Source organism: Bufo bufo, chromosome 2, assembly GCF_905171765.1.
Source record: "Bufo bufo chromosome 2, aBufBuf1.1, whole genome shotgun sequence".
Taxonomy (NCBI): domain Eukaryota; kingdom Metazoa; phylum Chordata; class Amphibia; order Anura; family Bufonidae; genus Bufo; species Bufo bufo.
The window spans coordinates 56869832-56886332 of record NC_053390.1 but is presented as its reverse complement, the minus strand read 5'-3'; the positions used below and the strand labels follow the sequence as shown (position 1 = coordinate 56886332).

At 45.9% G+C, this 16501-nt stretch overlaps 1 protein-coding gene across 5 annotated transcripts in view; it reads left to right on the top strand.

The window, feature by feature from the left end:
• EPG5 (ectopic P-granules autophagy protein 5 homolog) overlaps positions 1-16501 on the top strand; it is a 107677-nt gene that overhangs the window by 26465 nt on the left and 64711 nt on the right. For all 5 annotated transcript variants that reach the window (XM_040421136.1, XM_040421139.1, XM_040421137.1 and 2 more), the window contains exons 4-21: positions 84-220; positions 841-948; positions 1067-1140; positions 2085-2190; positions 2544-2658; positions 4615-4765; positions 6080-6235; positions 6577-6734; positions 7101-7255; positions 10065-10205; positions 10551-10715; positions 11718-11837; positions 12789-13027; positions 13155-13295; positions 14711-14855; positions 15100-15297; positions 16029-16139; positions 16289-16411. In XM_040421136.1, the coding sequence (XP_040277070.1) occupies positions 84-220; positions 841-948; positions 1067-1140; positions 2085-2190; positions 2544-2658; positions 4615-4765; positions 6080-6235; positions 6577-6734; positions 7101-7255; positions 10065-10205; positions 10551-10715; positions 11718-11837; positions 12789-13027; positions 13155-13295; positions 14711-14855; positions 15100-15297; positions 16029-16139; positions 16289-16411 (2543 nt within the window). The remainder of the gene's footprint in view (positions 1-83; positions 221-840; positions 949-1066; positions 1141-2084; positions 2191-2543; positions 2659-4614; positions 4766-6079; positions 6236-6576; positions 6735-7100; positions 7256-10064; positions 10206-10550; positions 10716-11717; positions 11838-12788; positions 13028-13154; positions 13296-14710; positions 14856-15099; positions 15298-16028; positions 16140-16288; positions 16412-16501) is intronic.

The following is a 16501-nucleotide window of genomic DNA, read 5'->3' as shown; positions in this document are numbered from 1 at the left end:
TTAAGCATTTTGTGTTTAGAATAATGATTTATTCCAGGCTTTTAGCCCACAGATTAATTATTAAGTATTATTATTTTCCACAGCCCCTCAGAAGCTAGAAGGGACTCACTCAGATCTGATCCTGCTGAAGGAGTGTATCAGTGTCCTGTTCAGCTTCACAAGGAGAGTTATAGAAGACACTCAGTTCCAGAACGATATTCTTCTCTGGCTTCAGAAGCTGGTGAGGCCTGGTCTATTCATGTGACTACATGAAACTGTGTAATATATAGTATCCGAACAAACCGGTGTTCTGCCACTTTTCTATACCCGGACAAAAGTCTATACCCGGAAGTGATGTAGCTGCACCGGAAGTCACGTGGACGCGTTGGAATCAGCTGGAGGAGGGGGTGTGCGCGCTGCGCAAGCACATTCGGCTAAAGTATAGTAATCTGGCAGAACGCCGCGAGCCCGTAATCTACATTAATTTGTAGCCTCGCGGGCTCGCTTCGCTCGCCACGCATCGGGCTCGGCCTCGCTGCGCTTGCCATTTTCTAAAACTAACTCTATGCCGCCATTGATAGTAGAGAAAGAAATGGATGGTAAAGAAAGAGATGGATAGTAAAGAAATGGAGGGCTGGGAAAATGCAGGGGCGTTCTGCCAGATTAACATACTTTAGCAGAATGCGCTTACGCAGCGCGTACAAGCAGCCAAAAACGAAAAAGTTATCGTCCGAAAAAAATTGAGAAAAATCAATAATCATCTTTAAATTCAAAATAATCACGATTATTTTTTATTTTTGGCATAATCACCCAGCCCTCGTATACGACTAGCTCAGACTTGTGAATAATCTCATCTCATAGGTTTCCGTACTGCTGAAAGTTGGATGCCTCGGGGACCACCTGTTCCTCTTGAATCACGTCCTGCGCTGTCCAGCAGGTATCAATAAATGGGCCACCCTGTTTGTTCAGGTGAGTAGCAAATCCATGTGTGGCACTGATAGAATATATATATTTTACCCTCATGGGTACAAATAACAGGGTTCTATGCTCCTGTATCCCCCCCATAAGTTACTTTTTGATGTTTTAGGTTCGAGTCTTGCACAACCCGGCCGGCGTGTTTCACTTCATGCAGCAGCTGGCGGTTCTCATGTGTCCTGTAAGGTGAGTCCTTTTACCTAGGATTCCTGATTGATTTTTCGCTGCTCCTATAGCATTTGAGTTGCGAATTTGTATGGATAGTAATGACCTTCTTGCTCATGCATGGGAAATCCAGACAATCCCTGTGAGGTAGAACTGATGGCGGCCCCCGGTCTATGAAATAATTTGCCCTCCTTCCTCCTCTTTCGCTAGTTACTTCACCTATTATCGAAATGGTGAAAGCAGGGGGTGCTCCGTTTTGTTTGGTATTTTGTATGGATAGTAATGACCTTGTTGCTCATGCATGGGAAATCCAGACAATCCCTGTGAGGTAGAACTGATGGCGGCCCCTTGGTCTATGAAAAACTTTGCTCTTCTTCCTCCTTTTTCGCTAGTTACTTTTCCTATTATCGAACTGGTGAAAGCTGGGGCGCTCTCTCTTTTTTTTACAGGATACCTACCATATGGTGGCAGGTGTTCGGGCTGGAGCAGTGTAGCTGATGCTGTTATGGGAGGGAGTATTATGCGGCCAAGGTGGCTGGGGACATTTAACCTCTTCTATGCCCCTACAGCTTGTAGCCCAGTGCTGTGAATTAGCACTGCAGCCCCTTCACTGGTTTTCCCTGCGCAGCAGTACTCCAGGCCACCCGGCTTAGCAGGGAACAGCAGTGTGGTCCCATTCCCTTGACTGGACCTGTGCTGCGGTTCCCTGAACAATGGGTGGTCAGGGAGCAATGTAGGGGAAAAGCAACGTTGATGCAGTGCTGAATCAGCGCAGCAATTTGCTTCTCTACACAAGTGCAGCGCTGTAACTACACTTGCGCACTGTGCGGTACATTCCTATTCTGTCACATTGCGACTCACTCCAAGAGGATTCACTTTATGTAAAAATTGATTGAATACCCATTGCAGGTACTGTTCCAGAGTTGTGACGCTAATGTACATAAAGACGTTCTGTTTTTCCATAGGAATCGAGTGGACTTTCTTTGCCACATGAAACCCAACGAAAGAAAATGTCCTTCTTCAGGAAATGAGTCGGGGAACTGGACTTTGGTGGATGAAGGTGGTGAGGAGGTCAGTGCTTTAGTAGAAAGTTAGTGTTGGTGGCCCCTTTAGAGATCATCAGTCTGAAAAGTGCATTGCTGAAGGGAAAATAATGGATGTCTTTGACCTTCAAATTAGGAGGGTGATCATGCATATTAAGCCATACAAGCTTTCTCAGTGTCTCTTACTGGCCATAAAGGGACCATATAATGAGTGCAGGTGCACTTACCATCTTCCTCTTAGCAGAACATCTTGTAGATGCCCTACAATAAAGAAAACTGTCCAGTGATAGGGACGTTTCAGATTAGGGATGTGATATTTACAGGATCTTAGAGCTGTAATCATTCTGATATTTTATTCTCTTTTCCTTGTGTTCTTTGCAGGACGAGGATCCGGAGACGAGTTGGATATTGTTGTCAGAGGACGACCTCATTTCCCTTTTGGGGCAATTCCCTTTTCATGAACTTTTCAAGAATGTTCTAGGATTTAACTCTAGAGGTGAGCTGAACATCAGTCCTGTTTAGGTGGCTCTTTAATCCACCTATTCACCTTTTTACTGCGGTCACTAAGGGGCCTTAGGCTCCGATTCTGCACTTTCACGGTGGGCTAGTCTAAGCGCTGCACGGGTCTCCTGTGCAGTGGAGAGTGGGGGTTCAGCTCTCACATGAGAGCTGTGCTCCTGCTTTAACAGCCAGGACCAGCAGGAGCACTGATCTGGGCTGTTTAACCCCTTACATGCCGCTGGCATTGGCGTCCGCTGCATGTAAGCGGTTACAGAGGGAGCAATCTTATTTGTAGGGTGCTGTGCATGCAGGCCAGGACCTAGTGTAGGCCTCAGGCCTGCCTCCAGCGTTTCCCAGCAGGCTGCAGCCCTCTGGCGCAGCATGCTGGTGAATGTCAGTATAGCACTGACATTAAAATACATTGCACTATAGTGCAATGTAGTTTAGAAGCAATCAAAAGATCGCCTAATATAGTTCCCTTGTCGGACTATTAAATGGTTAAAAAAAAGGTTAAAAAACAACATTTATTAAATAAAAAAAATTCCAATAAAAAAATGCTTTTCTTTCCATTGAAAAAATTATAACAATAAAATCTCCTCCACATATTCGGTATTGCTGCGTCTGTAATGACCCGTACTGCACAATTATCATGTCCCGTACAGTGAACGGGCTTATTCGCCCTCTCAGAAAGAGTTAGTAAAAGTTAATCAGTTAGTTATTTGTACCCCAAAATTGCACCATTATAAACTACAACTTGTCTCACAAAAAACAAGCCCCTGTACGGCTACATAGTTGGAAAAATAAAAAAGTTATAGCTCTTGGAAGGTGATGATGAAAAAATAAAAGAAAATCGCTTGGTCGGTAAGGCCCAAAGCAGGCTGGTCACTAAGGGGTTAAGGGAATGGAAGACAGCCTTTGGCCGACACCAACGGCTTTCACTCCAGATCCTGACAAACGCATGCTTGCTTGACATGGCCGAACGTGTATCTGTTCTCAGTAGGGAGAGGGAAGTAGGCTGCCGCCAGACACCTCTAGTGGTGGCTTATCTTCCTAGAACAAAAGAATTGGACCCTTCAACCCGAAGCTTCTCTGCCTCAACCTCTGCCCTGTGGGGAGAGTTGGGAGGCCTCAGACACATTAGATGGCCGGCTGGGCTGGCCCCATGGGTTTGTCCAGCATGTAATCATCTACATATAGGAGCACGTTTATTAAGAACGGTTTTTCAGACGCCGGTCTTAATAAAGGCCCATAGCTGGCGGTGGTTCTGCCAAAGTTATGAAAATGCGCCGGCCTATCCATAACTTCGGCGCATCCAGCGCCAGTTCTAAATGTAGAACAGCTTCGGAGCTGTCTTACATTTAGACCGTTTTCTACGCCTAAAACAAGCATAGAAATCGATGAATGAGACTGGCCTTCCCCGCCCACGCCATGCCCACAATTTTAGACCTGCGTGAGCCGGGCAAAGCTGCAGATAGCGGCGCAACTAACAGTTGCACCGCCATCTGCACCTGAAATACGCCTAATTTAGTAAAAGACCCCCATAATGTCTATGGCGAGCTTTACATATTGTACATCTGTGACCATTGCTAAAGATCCAGTTGGGAATTCCAGCCTGAACAAATGACCGCCTACTGCTAGGATATACCGTCGCTTGTCGATTGGACGGACCCCCCACCAAATTCTAGAAGGAATGGGTGGCGGCACAGCTTCTTCACATTTTACCTGCACAGCGCCACATAAACCGGGCTTATTTGTAGCTCTTTGCACAGCACTTAGATGGCAGATCTGAAATTACCTGGATGAAGTAGGGGAAAGGGTATTTTTTTTTTTGGGGGGGACGGGGGAGTGGATGATATAGACATGTTGATTTAGGGATCGGGGAGGAAAAAATGAAGCAAGTAGCCCCTGGGAAGGGGAGCCAAAAATCTGAATGCTATTTTAATTCCACCAGGTGAATATTTTCCTGATAAAACCACTCCCCAGGAAATGATGAAGATTTTTGCTTTTGCTAATTCTTTGCTTGAGCTTCTGGCCCTCGGATTGGAGACCTTTAACAGGGCGCGGTACCGTCAGTTCGTGAAACGGATAGGATGCATCATACGGTAAAATCTCATGCTCTGCTGTTGTGGTGCAGCTCTTTATCTTCACCTGATGTATCCCAACTCTGTGCCGTGCCATTCCTCCTAGACATTTCTGAATAAATTGACTGCTGGGTGTTACCAGTAGCGGGTGTCACACTATGGCGATGTCCAGCCACTGCTGATAGTGTCACACTGTGTAGGGGCACCAAGCGGAATGGTAACCCCCAGCTGACAATGTATTCATACATTTCTAGGAGGAATACCAGGACAGCAGCACAACACAGAGTTATGAGAAAAGATGTTACAGAATTGTTATTTCATAGGGGAACGCAGGCAATTACTAAACCAGAAATATCAGGTGAGATGACGGGACATTTTCAGCCGGCCACATACACAGTGATTAATGTAAATGATCCAGATGATCTACGGTACCAGAAACGACTGGGTCTGGCAGAAGAAGATTAGCTCCACTGGTCAGAACGCACATCATTCAGGCCTCAGAATTCTTCTCATTTATGCTTCTTTAAAGAGGACCTTTCACCTGTATAAACTATGTTAACTGAGTATGCTGCCATATAGAGCGGCGCCCGGGGATCTCACTGCACTTACTATTATCCCCGGGCGCCGCTCCGTTCTCCCGTTATAGGCTCCGGTACCTTTGCTTTTTAAGTTATAGTAGGCGGGTCTTCCCTTGTCCTGTGGGCGTCTCCTTCTCCTAGGCTGCAGCGCTGGCCAATCGCAGCGCACAGCTCACAGCCTGGGAGGTTTTTTCTCCCAGGCTGTGAGCTGTGCGCTGCGATTGGCCAGCGCTGCAGCCTAGGAGAAGGAGACGCCCACAGGACAAGGGAAGACACCGCCTACTATAACTTAAGGAGCAAAGGTACCGGAGGGCATAACGGGAGAACGGAGCGGCGCCCGGGGATAATAGTAAGTGCAGTGAGATCCCCGGGCGCCGCTCTATATAGCAGCATACTCAGTTAACATAGTTTATACAGGTGAAAGGTCCACTTTAAGTCACCAGTACAATGGTATTCTAGTTTACCTGCACTAATATACCGTACTTGACTGGCATGCCGCCATCTTTTGACATAGATCTCTCTGGCCTTCTGACCTTTGGGAATTAATGTAGGTGTCTATCTGATATGTATCTCCATATGAGCACCCAATCTGTATATTAGATCATTATTTATTGGAATAACATGAAGGAGTAGATCTGTGTCCCACTGTTGATGTCGATGGTCACCACGGCTCACCCATCCAACAGGTCATTCATACGCGAGGTTTTCGGCATGCATTGATGTGTTGCCAGGTCCATATGGGGGTTGTATTTTGCAGGATGACCCTGTGTTACATCAGCGATCACTGGGCTCTGTACCTGAGCAGTAACCGTGGCAGAGAACACAGCTCGGAGCTCTACTCACTGGAGAAGCTACAGGCCATTTATGATGAGCTCTTCATGACTGCTGTCCTCCATGTCCTCAAAGCCAAGAGGTAAGGTCCGTCATCGGGAGCCCGTCACCTGGATATCGTGTCCAGTACCGTCTCTCACATCTGACACACATAGTGGGAACTGCGACAAACTTTTTGAAGATATGCACTTTTTTCTAAATACACGCATCACACAACACTATTGTAAGTCTCCCCCTATGTGGCTCTAAAGCTGGCCGTTTACATTAGATAAAGGTCAGCCAAACCCTACAGTTTCTTCAGGACCGGCTGGCCATCTAAGGGTCAATTTTAGCATCTTAGTGCTGACGGTGCACAAGTAGTCCTTGCACTTTGTCATTGATCTTGTGATCTGCCTTTGACTTCACCCCTCTCATGCTCTTCAGGTTGGGCATTTGGCTCTTCATGTCTGAGATGCCGTACGGGACTCTGTCAAACATCATGCTGTGGAAGCTCTTGTATCTCATGCACTATGCCGAGAGCGAGAACGTGGAGAACCTTTATTCCAGATTAGACGCGACCACCTGCCAGTCTGCACTAAATGGTATCGTACATTCAGCATTAACGGCGGTGCCTTCTTGTAAAAGTTATTCAGTGCCCAGATAGGATAGTTAGATGCCACCCAAAAGTTTTGTTTTGAAATTTGTATGGACTTTCTCCTGTCCGCCATCTCTGCCACTAGGGGTTGATCTGTTTGCAACCCCTTATAGGTGATAAGTTGTATACAGATCGCCCCCTGGTGGTGGCAACAAGAAGATGAGATTTTGAGAAGATGAGAAAATGCTCCAGATAATTCACGCTGCAGCTTTCTGATATATATAAAACCAGTATGCTCGCCACATTGCCGGTGATCACTGCTGCCTTGGTCTGAATCAGCGATGTGATATTTACCCGTTGCTTTTTCCCATAGATCCCGTGAACCGAGAAAAGTTTGAAGAATACTTTTCTGCAATGAACAGCTCCGAAGGAATCTGCCTCCTCACCACGTTTGCTCAGATGGCACAAACCAAACGGGACGACGTGGATGAGGAGCTGATGAAGACCGTCGCTTTAGAGATTTATGAAGTGAGTCCAGATGGGCTCCAGCAGGGGGTGATTTGTACTACTTTGCAGTTACAGATGAGTTGCCCAAATGCTGCCATGATGTGCAGTTTCATTTGAAAAATCATGCAAACCTTCTCAATCACTACAAAAACCGAACCCATTTTCATTAAAGCTGCGTGACGGAGGGGGCATGTTTGGAGCACTGGAGGTGGCTGTAGTCAGCACCAGGGGCATCGCGGGAGCGGTGCTCAAACCGCATAAACCCACCTCTTGGTGCTCCAATTACTTATTTGCATTAGAATAAAAGTCTAAATTTCTCCACAACGCCGGCACAGAAAGAAAAGACAGGTATAGTTTAACTGAGCTAGATCAACCCTAACAGGCGATATGCCTGGTTTAATAGGGTTGATCCTTGTGACGGAGCCTGGCTGCATGTTTCCACCACTAGGGGGCACTTAAAAAGAATGGGTTTGTATTGCTTCCATTGAACTCAATTTTCTATACAGGGAGTGCAGAATTATTAGGCAAGTTGTATTTTTGAGGATTAATTTTATTATTGAACAACAACCATGTTCTCAATGAACCCAAAAAACTCATTAATATCAAAGCTGAATATTTTTGGAAGTAGTTTTTAGTTTGTTTTTAGTTTTAGCTATTTTAGGGGGATATCTGTGTGTGCAGGTGACTATTACTGTGCATAATTATTAGGCAACTTAACAAAAAACAAATATATACCCATTTCAATTATTTATTTTTACCAGTGAAACCAATATAACATCTCAACATTCACAAATATACATTTCTGACATTCAAAAACAAAACAAAAACAAATCAGTGACCAATATAGCCACCTTTCTTTGCAAGGACACTCAAAAGCCTGCCATCCATGGATTCTGTCAGTGTTTTGATCTGTTCACCATCAACATTGCGTGCAGCAGCAACCACAGCCTCCCAGACACTGTTCAGAGAGGTCTACTGTTTTCCCTCCTTGTAAATCTCACATTTGATGATGGACCACAGGTTCTCAATGGGGTTCAGATCAGGTGAACAAGGAGGCCATGTCATTAGATTTTCTTCTTTTATACCCTTTCTTGCCAGCCACGCTGTGGAGTACTTGGACGCGTGTGATGGAGCATTGTCCTGCATGAAAATCATGTTTTTCTTGAAGGATGCAGACTTCTTCCTGTACCACTGCTTGAAGAAGGTGTCTTCCAGAAACTGGCAGTAGGACTGGGAGTTGAGCTTGACTCCATCCTCAACCCGAAAAGGCCCCACAAGCTCATCTTTGATGATACCAGCCCAAACCAGTACTCCACCTCCACCTTGCTGGCGTCTGAGTCGGACTGGAGCTCTCTGCCCTTTACCAATCCAGCCACGGGCCCATCCATCTGGCCCATCAAGACTCACTCTCATTTCATCAGTCCATAAAACCTTAGAAAAATCAGTCTTGAGATATTTCTTGGCCCAGTCTTGACGTTTCAGCTTGTGTGTCTTGTTCAGTGGTGGTCGTCTTTCAGCCTTTCTTACCTTGGCCATGTCTCTGAGTATTGCACACCTTGTGCTTTTGGGCACTCCAGTGATGTTGCAGCTCTGAAATATGGCCGAACTGGTGGCAAGTGGCATCTTGGCAGCTGCACGCTTGACTTTTCTCAGTTCATGGGCAGTTATTTTGCGCCTTGGTTTTTCCACACGCTTCTTGCGACCCTGTTGACTATTTTGAATGAAACGCTTGATTGTTCGATGATCACGCTTCAGAAGCTTTGCAATTTTAAGAGTGCTGCATCCCTCTGCAAGATATCTCACTATTTTTGACTTTTCTGAGCCTGTCAAGTCCTTCTTTTGACCCATTTTGCCAAAGGAAAGGAAAGTTGCCTAATAATTATGCACACCTGATATAGGGTGTTGATGTCATTAGACCACACCCCTTCTCATTACAGAGATGCACATCACCTAATATGCTTAATTGGTAGTAGGCTTTCGAGCCTATACAGCTTGGAGTAAGACAACATGCATAAAGAGGATGATGTGGTCAAAATACTCATTTGCCTAATAATTCTGTACAGGGTGTATAGCCCCAGCCTCTGTAAACGTAGATCTCTGACATTGAAAAAATATCTAGAAGAGCAGCTCTTTAGCCACACAGGTAAGTGGCGCTGGTGCAGCAGAGCAGGAAGACTGGTGTAGCAGAGTCGGTAGATCCAGAGCAGAGAGGTTAAACAGAAGACTGGATAGATGTAGCAATGTTGAGTGAAGACCATTGAAGTGCAGTGATGTAGCAGAGTTGCACCAGTGTACTGGATATTGCTGTAGCAGAGTGATTTAGCAGAGTTGTAGCAATGAACTGGAGACCGATATAGCAGAGAAATGTAGCAGAGTTGCAGCAGGGTACTGGATATCGGTGTAGCAGAGTGATTTAGCAGAGTGGTAGCAAGGAGAGACCGGTATAGTAGAGAAATCTAGCATAGCTGTAGCAGCAGACTGAACACGGATGTAGCAAAGCAATGTATTAGTTTACTATAGCAGTGCTGATGTAGCAGGGTACCGTATAGCAGGGATGCTGTTGCATAGTTCAGTATAGAAAAGCTGATGTAGTAAGATTTAGTATAAAAGAACTGATGTTGCAGAGCAGATTCAGCAGAGTACTGAACACCAGTAAACTAGGACAGCGATCACCAAACTGAATAGTTAGGTGGCATTTTGATGCCTAGGCCGAGTTTAAACAACCTGGCGAGATATACTATAGGTGCACACAAGAGAGGAGAATGGACTGGTCAGAGGAGGGGAGTGCGAAAGGGATTTTATTGAACTTCATGCTTTGTATATTTTTTAGGTTTCCTATGTCAGCATGTCTACAAGAGAAGCATTCTCTAAAGTGGGCCGCGAGCTTCTTGCCACCATTACCAGCGCTCACTCCAGTATCATATCTGTCCTCCTGCAGCGTGTCCGGGAAACCATTGACAAAGTGGGGATGGTGAGATTTGTTTCCTACTAATGATATTTGTGAAAATGGCAGATGGTGCAAAGACTGCTACAACCTACAGGCCCCATGTCCTTACAGCTAAAAGCAAATGGTGCAATTTATACATCAGCATCAGTTCGCAGCATGCGCCCTTCTTGTCTCTTTTCCATCCAAAACTCATTCAATCAAGTCAATGGAACCAGAAAGAAAACATACACATATAGACGGCCTATGGACGACATACAGTGGTGTTTTGGAGATCGAAATCAGAATGGCTGTCAGAATTCGACCTAATACAGCTGCTTATTTGCCTTGATACACACACTAATGGCAGTTATATGGTTCTTCCTTTCTAAGGTTTCCCTATACTTATTTAAAGAATTACCCCTGCACCAATGGAGACCGAGCACCTCAGAAATAAGCGTCATCAGGGACTGGCTGATTAATTACAACCTGTCTGAGGTGGAGAACAAGCTGGCCTGCATTATCCTGGAGGGCCTGAACTGGGGCATCACTGACTCGGTAAGCAACAGTAACTGGGATGTAAATCTGCAAAATGAAAGGGGTTGAATCATCTAGGTCAGGGATGCTCAACCTGCGGCCCTCCAGCTGTTGTAAAACTACAACTCCCATCATGCCCAGCTGTAGGCTGTCTGGGCATGCTGGGAGTTGTAGTTTTGCAACAGCTGGAGGGTCGCAGGTTGGGCATCCCTGATCTAGGTCATTGATGGCCTCTCGCTAGGATATGCCATCTGTGTCAGATAGGGGCAGGTCCCACCTATCTCTAGAAGGGGGCCTCCGAAGTGAAGGAGAGCACTTCACACATATGTGGCATGCTCTCCAGTCATTGCTATGAGGGTTCCAAAAAGAGCTGAGCAAGCGCTCCCATAAGACAATGCGCCTGGAGCCTGGATTCCGTTTTTAAGATCAAAACTTGGACATCATGTCGTTTATTGTGATGATTATTATAATTATTTGAGCTTCATCATTTAGGCTACTTTCACACTCGCCTTTGGTGCGGATCTGTCATGGATCTGCACAGACAGATCCCTTCAGATAATACAAACGTCTGCATCCGTTCAGAACGGATCTTTAACATAGCCAAAGACAGATCTGTCCTGAACACCATAGAAAGTCAATGGAGGACGGATCCGTTTTCTATTGTGTCATAGAAAACAGATCCGTCCTTATTGACTTACATTGTGTGTCAGAACGGATCCGTTTGGCTCAGTTTCGTCAGACGGACACCAAAACACTGCAAGCAGCGTCTTGGTGTCCGCCTCCAAAGCGGAATGGAGACGGAACGGAGGCAAACTGATGCATTCTGAGCGGATCCTTTTCCATTCAGAATGCATTAGGGCAAAACTGATCCGTTTTGGACCGCTTGTGAGAGCTCTGAACGGATCTCATAAACGGAAAGCCTAAACGCCAGTGTGAAAGTAGCCTTAAATGTGGACATAAACGTATAAAAGTATTCGGTATATTAGGTTTCTGTTGAATAGAACCTCATTTTCATGTTAACAGAAGACCCTTCATCTGGACCATGCTCTACATGTGGAGGTCGCGCTCATGGTCCTGGAAGCTTATCAGAAACACATCTGTGACAAACCCTACACCGGGATCATCTCTGAGAGCATTAAGCAGGTAATCTCTCCGGCTGGGAACCCTGATTATCCTTTTTTAGATGTTTTTTTTTCTCTGACCATGTTTCTCATTAATCATTCGACGTAAACTGATAGTAAGGGATGAGACTGCAGGAGTCATAGACTGCATCACGCGATCAGCTACTGATGGATCATGCGAGCTCTGTACTCGGCTATCTCTGATGCTCCCATAGAAATGAATGGAGCAGCGGCGCGCATTCGGACCAGCCGATCCATCCATTTCTGGGGGAGCTTCACAGGCTTTGGGGCCCCCGTTCTTGTGATCAATGGGGGCGGTAGAAGCGCCTCTGATCTAATAGTTATCCCCTATCGCGTGGGGAGGGGATAACTTTCTGTAACCGGAATAACCTTTTAATGACTTGTCTCATTAGAGACAATTCCATTCAAAATGCGGCCGCTCAGGCGATGAGCTGAGCACCTCAAGTCCTGCTTCTGACACCCCCAGCAAACAGCTGGATTCTCTAGGGAAACTATGGGGAGCCAAGCATTTGCCCTGCAGTAGGCAGGTAATACTTGGATGGCCGAGTCTTACAGGGCAGCAGTCCATTCTGGCATGTAGAGGTGGGTCCCCCACTATAATATGACCTAATAGGACATATGAACAGGAAATGTTTTTATGAGACTACCCCTTTAAGGTGTCTCGTCAAGATTGGACTAAGCAATAGCGCTATGTGGCCGGGCTTACGGAAACAGCAAATCGGGCCAGCGCTCCACTGTTTCTGTAAACCCCCATTGTAGTGAATGGGAGCTACACAAGCAGCGTAGCTTGTTTGCGTAAGGCCTATTCACTACAATGAGAGTTACGGAAACAACAGAGCGCTGGCAGGAAACGGCGAGATGGGACAACACCTTTTAGGAACAGAATCACAAACTGCGTACACGTACAGGCTACTCTTGCTAATTCTTAAGGTCTCTTTGGTGTCCTTTTCAGGTATCTTACTTGGCCAGCATAGTCCGAACTGGACAGACTCCGGAAGCCTCCTTCAACCAGTGGTCCTGGGATCTAGTTTTGCGGCTCAAGTTGCACAGAAACGATCGCCCGGAGCAGATCTGCGATTCTGTTCCTGATCTAACAGAGGCCAATGTTTTGCACCCCGTGTTGAAGGCCGTGAAATCCGGGGTCCCTATAGGCTGTTACATCGCTCTGGCCTCTGCTTCAGTGGGACACAGGTAATTCATCAAAGCTCGAAACGTCGTGCTATGTAGATCTATTTGTAACTGATAATAAGTTGTATGAAAGTTTGACAGTCAGATATCTCTGTTCTTCACTCACCTCAATGTCTTGTTTTCTTTGCAGTGTAGATAAGTTTTGTGTGGAGGGTGTGACTATGCTGGGTGAGATGATACAAGCCAAGCATCTCCGGGCTGTGGTTCACATCTTGGATAAAGTTTTACCCATGTTTTATCAATGCCCAAGCTATCTCCTGAAAAATGAACTGTAAGTCCACTTCACCTCCTATGATGACTTTTGCTTTACATAACATGACATAAGGCTGCTCTCTGCTGGTCCAGCTTCGGAAACCTCTGGCAGAGGGGAATCTTAAAGTTCCTGGCCCCCATTGCATAATCTGTAACCGGCTCCCCACCTGGCATGTGCTCTTTATAGAGTGGTGCCTCCTTATGTGGCAGAGTAGTCATTTGGGTCTCACCTCTCCCAAATGACTGCAGTTTTCTCTCCGGCCAAAAATCCTGAACACATGTGCAGACCTTTAAAAATGCAAAAAATAAATAAATACCAGATCCGTTTTTTCCGGATGACACCGGAGAGACGGATCCGGTATTTCAATGCATTTGTCAGACGGATCCGCATCCGGATCCGTCTGACAAATGCAAAGTATAATAAAGAACGCCAGCTTCTGCTCTGACCTCCGGGGCACGCATGGTGCAGGACTGCACTCCCACAGCAATAAATGTAAGCGATTTCCAGCCACCGGTATTGGTAAAATCCATTCAACTTTATTTTTTCTTCATTAAAAGCAGTTACAAAAGATAAATAACAAAACAGGCCTCACATCTCTCTGACGCGTTTCGGGTACACGCTTGTAGCACCCTTAATCATAGAGTCTGATAAATGCCATCCATTTGCGTCAGTATTGCCGCAAGTGTGAAAGTACCCTTAAATAGGCCTTGAGACATGACTCGGATAATAAATAAGCCAGCGTCTCATCTGCAGACAGCTGTTTCAGGGTGATCGCCCCCTCATCAGTGCAGGGCAGAGAGTACTGGCTTAACTGGGTGAGAGGCCTAAGTCAGGATTTGGGGGATACTATCTCTCCTTGGGAAGAGAGCGCCTTAATCGGCGTGAGGAGACTTATAGGCTATACCGGCTCCTCTGGCTCAGGACTGAAATGTAGTTATTGACGAGGGGTAGGGTAGACAGTTCTTTTGGATGGAGGTGTCCCATGTAAGGAGGGCCGGGCATAAACAGTACAACCCCTTTGAAAGATCTCAGAGACCATGACATTCTTCTTGGCTACGAGGGATTATCTGTCCTTAGTAAGAAAGATCGGCGTGTATGCCGCGATACAGGTCATGCTTTGCCGCGGCACTTGCACACGGGATGCCGCTAGGCTGTCTTTTAGGGCATCTATCCTGTGCCATAATTTGAAGGCCTATTCCGATCTTATAGGCCCCTATCGTTCATAAAAAGATGGCATATCTTAGGCGACAATATGTCATCGCTTTCTTAGATGAGAATATCCCTTTCAGGGGGTACTTCAAGATATTTGAATATTTTACAAAGCCTGACAAATTTTAACAACTCTTGGAGAACCCTTTAAGGGGTTTGTGACAGTAGCAATATTATCTCTGGTGCAGTGATTACTCTTATCACAGTGTCTAATACTATTGCAGGTTTTTGTCCTACATTCAGCTCTTCCTCCAGCTTGACGGCGGGGTCCCTCAGGGAATGACCATGCAAATGACCCACAGAGTTACCCAACACTTGACCTCGATAAACTACGGGGAAAATGCGAAACTTCTTACAAACATGATCCAGGTAATGGGAATCAGATATCAAATATATAGGGCATTGTTTTGGGAAATGTGCTAGTGGGGAGAAGAGAGGGCATATGAGATTTGTGTTCTGCTTAGATGTGTACGTAAGAGGCGATCCACGTTGCCACGTTCAAGGTGTGAAATCCATGCGCAATGTCACATCCTAAAGAGCCTACTGGAGGCGGGATGAGCTAGAATTTAAAAGCCGGATGTAAATCTCATTATGTTGTATTTGTTCTGGACAGTCACATATTGCTGCTAGTACTAAACCGAATGAAGTCGGTCCAGTGGCGGTTCTGGAGTTCTGGACTCAGGTTCTCATAAGCCAGCAGCTCTGGCACCGGGACAAAGGCAGCCTTCACCTTATGGACCAGCTGTGTAAAGCAGCGTTCAGACACCTACAGGAAGATTGTCTGCAGAAACTGCTTTACCAGCAGCACAAGGTAAGACCCAGCATGGTATACTGGCGTATAGGTTCGGAGCAGAATTAAAGGGGTTGTCCAGATTTGCTTTCTTCCAAACAGAGTGCCACACCTGTACACAGATTGTGTCTGATATTGCAGCTTGGCTCTGCTACAGTGAGTAGGGCTGACCTGCAATACCACACACAACCTGTGGACAAGCGTGGCACTATTTTTGGAATAAAGCTGACATCTTTTTGTAATTCTTGACAACCCAGCAAAGATTTTTTTTTTTTACTGTATAGCTTCTCTAATAGCATTTTTTGATTTTTGGGGCCTGACTGCCGGAAGAAAAGCCAGTGTGCTCAATGTTTTAGTAGCTCACGTTCATTCCTGTGGAGAGGGGCCATATATGCAGGATTTGTTCTGCTGAGAATAGAGACCCCTGACATGTAACAGAAAGCTCCTGATTGAAATCCCTAACAGGACCCACCCCCATTTACCAGGTGACTTTTAAAATACTTGTGACTTTCGGGCTTTTAGGCCTAAGGCACCAGTGCCGGTAATAACAACTATCCCTTCACATCTCAGTAGCTTTGCCCCTGCTTCATCCCCTCCTTTTTGAATCAGGAGAGCCCCAACGAAGCTTGGTTCAGGACATGTCTAACTGATCAGGTCGCCACCTTCAGTAGCTGGTCTGCCTTGTGTCATTGACCTGATGTGTATGAGCAGTTGCCACATTAGACTTACAGACACGACGCCTGTTTTGTCAGGATGCACTGGGGTATCACTGTGACCGAGGTATCCTCTCCTCATTTGTTGGATGGATCGTCGCAGGAAACGTGACTCCTTCATTCATAGATTCCAACTACAACCCCTCACAGGTAAGCCTTAAACTGTCTGTACACAGCGTAACCTCTATCCATATCCCCCACCATTTACTTTCCCATTGTCACCTCCTCTGAATAACTCACTGTATTGTGTTTCTGCATATTTGGAGCACGACTGACCCTGTCATTGAACTGTCATTCAGATCTGGTTTTCATGGACCGTGCTTAATACGGAGTCTTTGTTTGAAGAGGATTCCCAGTTACGTCGTGTGCTGGAATATGAACTGCTCAGCCATTCATCTATGAGTCCAGACCAAGCTCTGAAGGTATCTCCCCCTCCTGCCATCACCCTATTCTAAGTAGCTGGCTTGTTCCAAATCTTAGGTGACTGTCTTCTACATTTCTTCTTTTTTCTT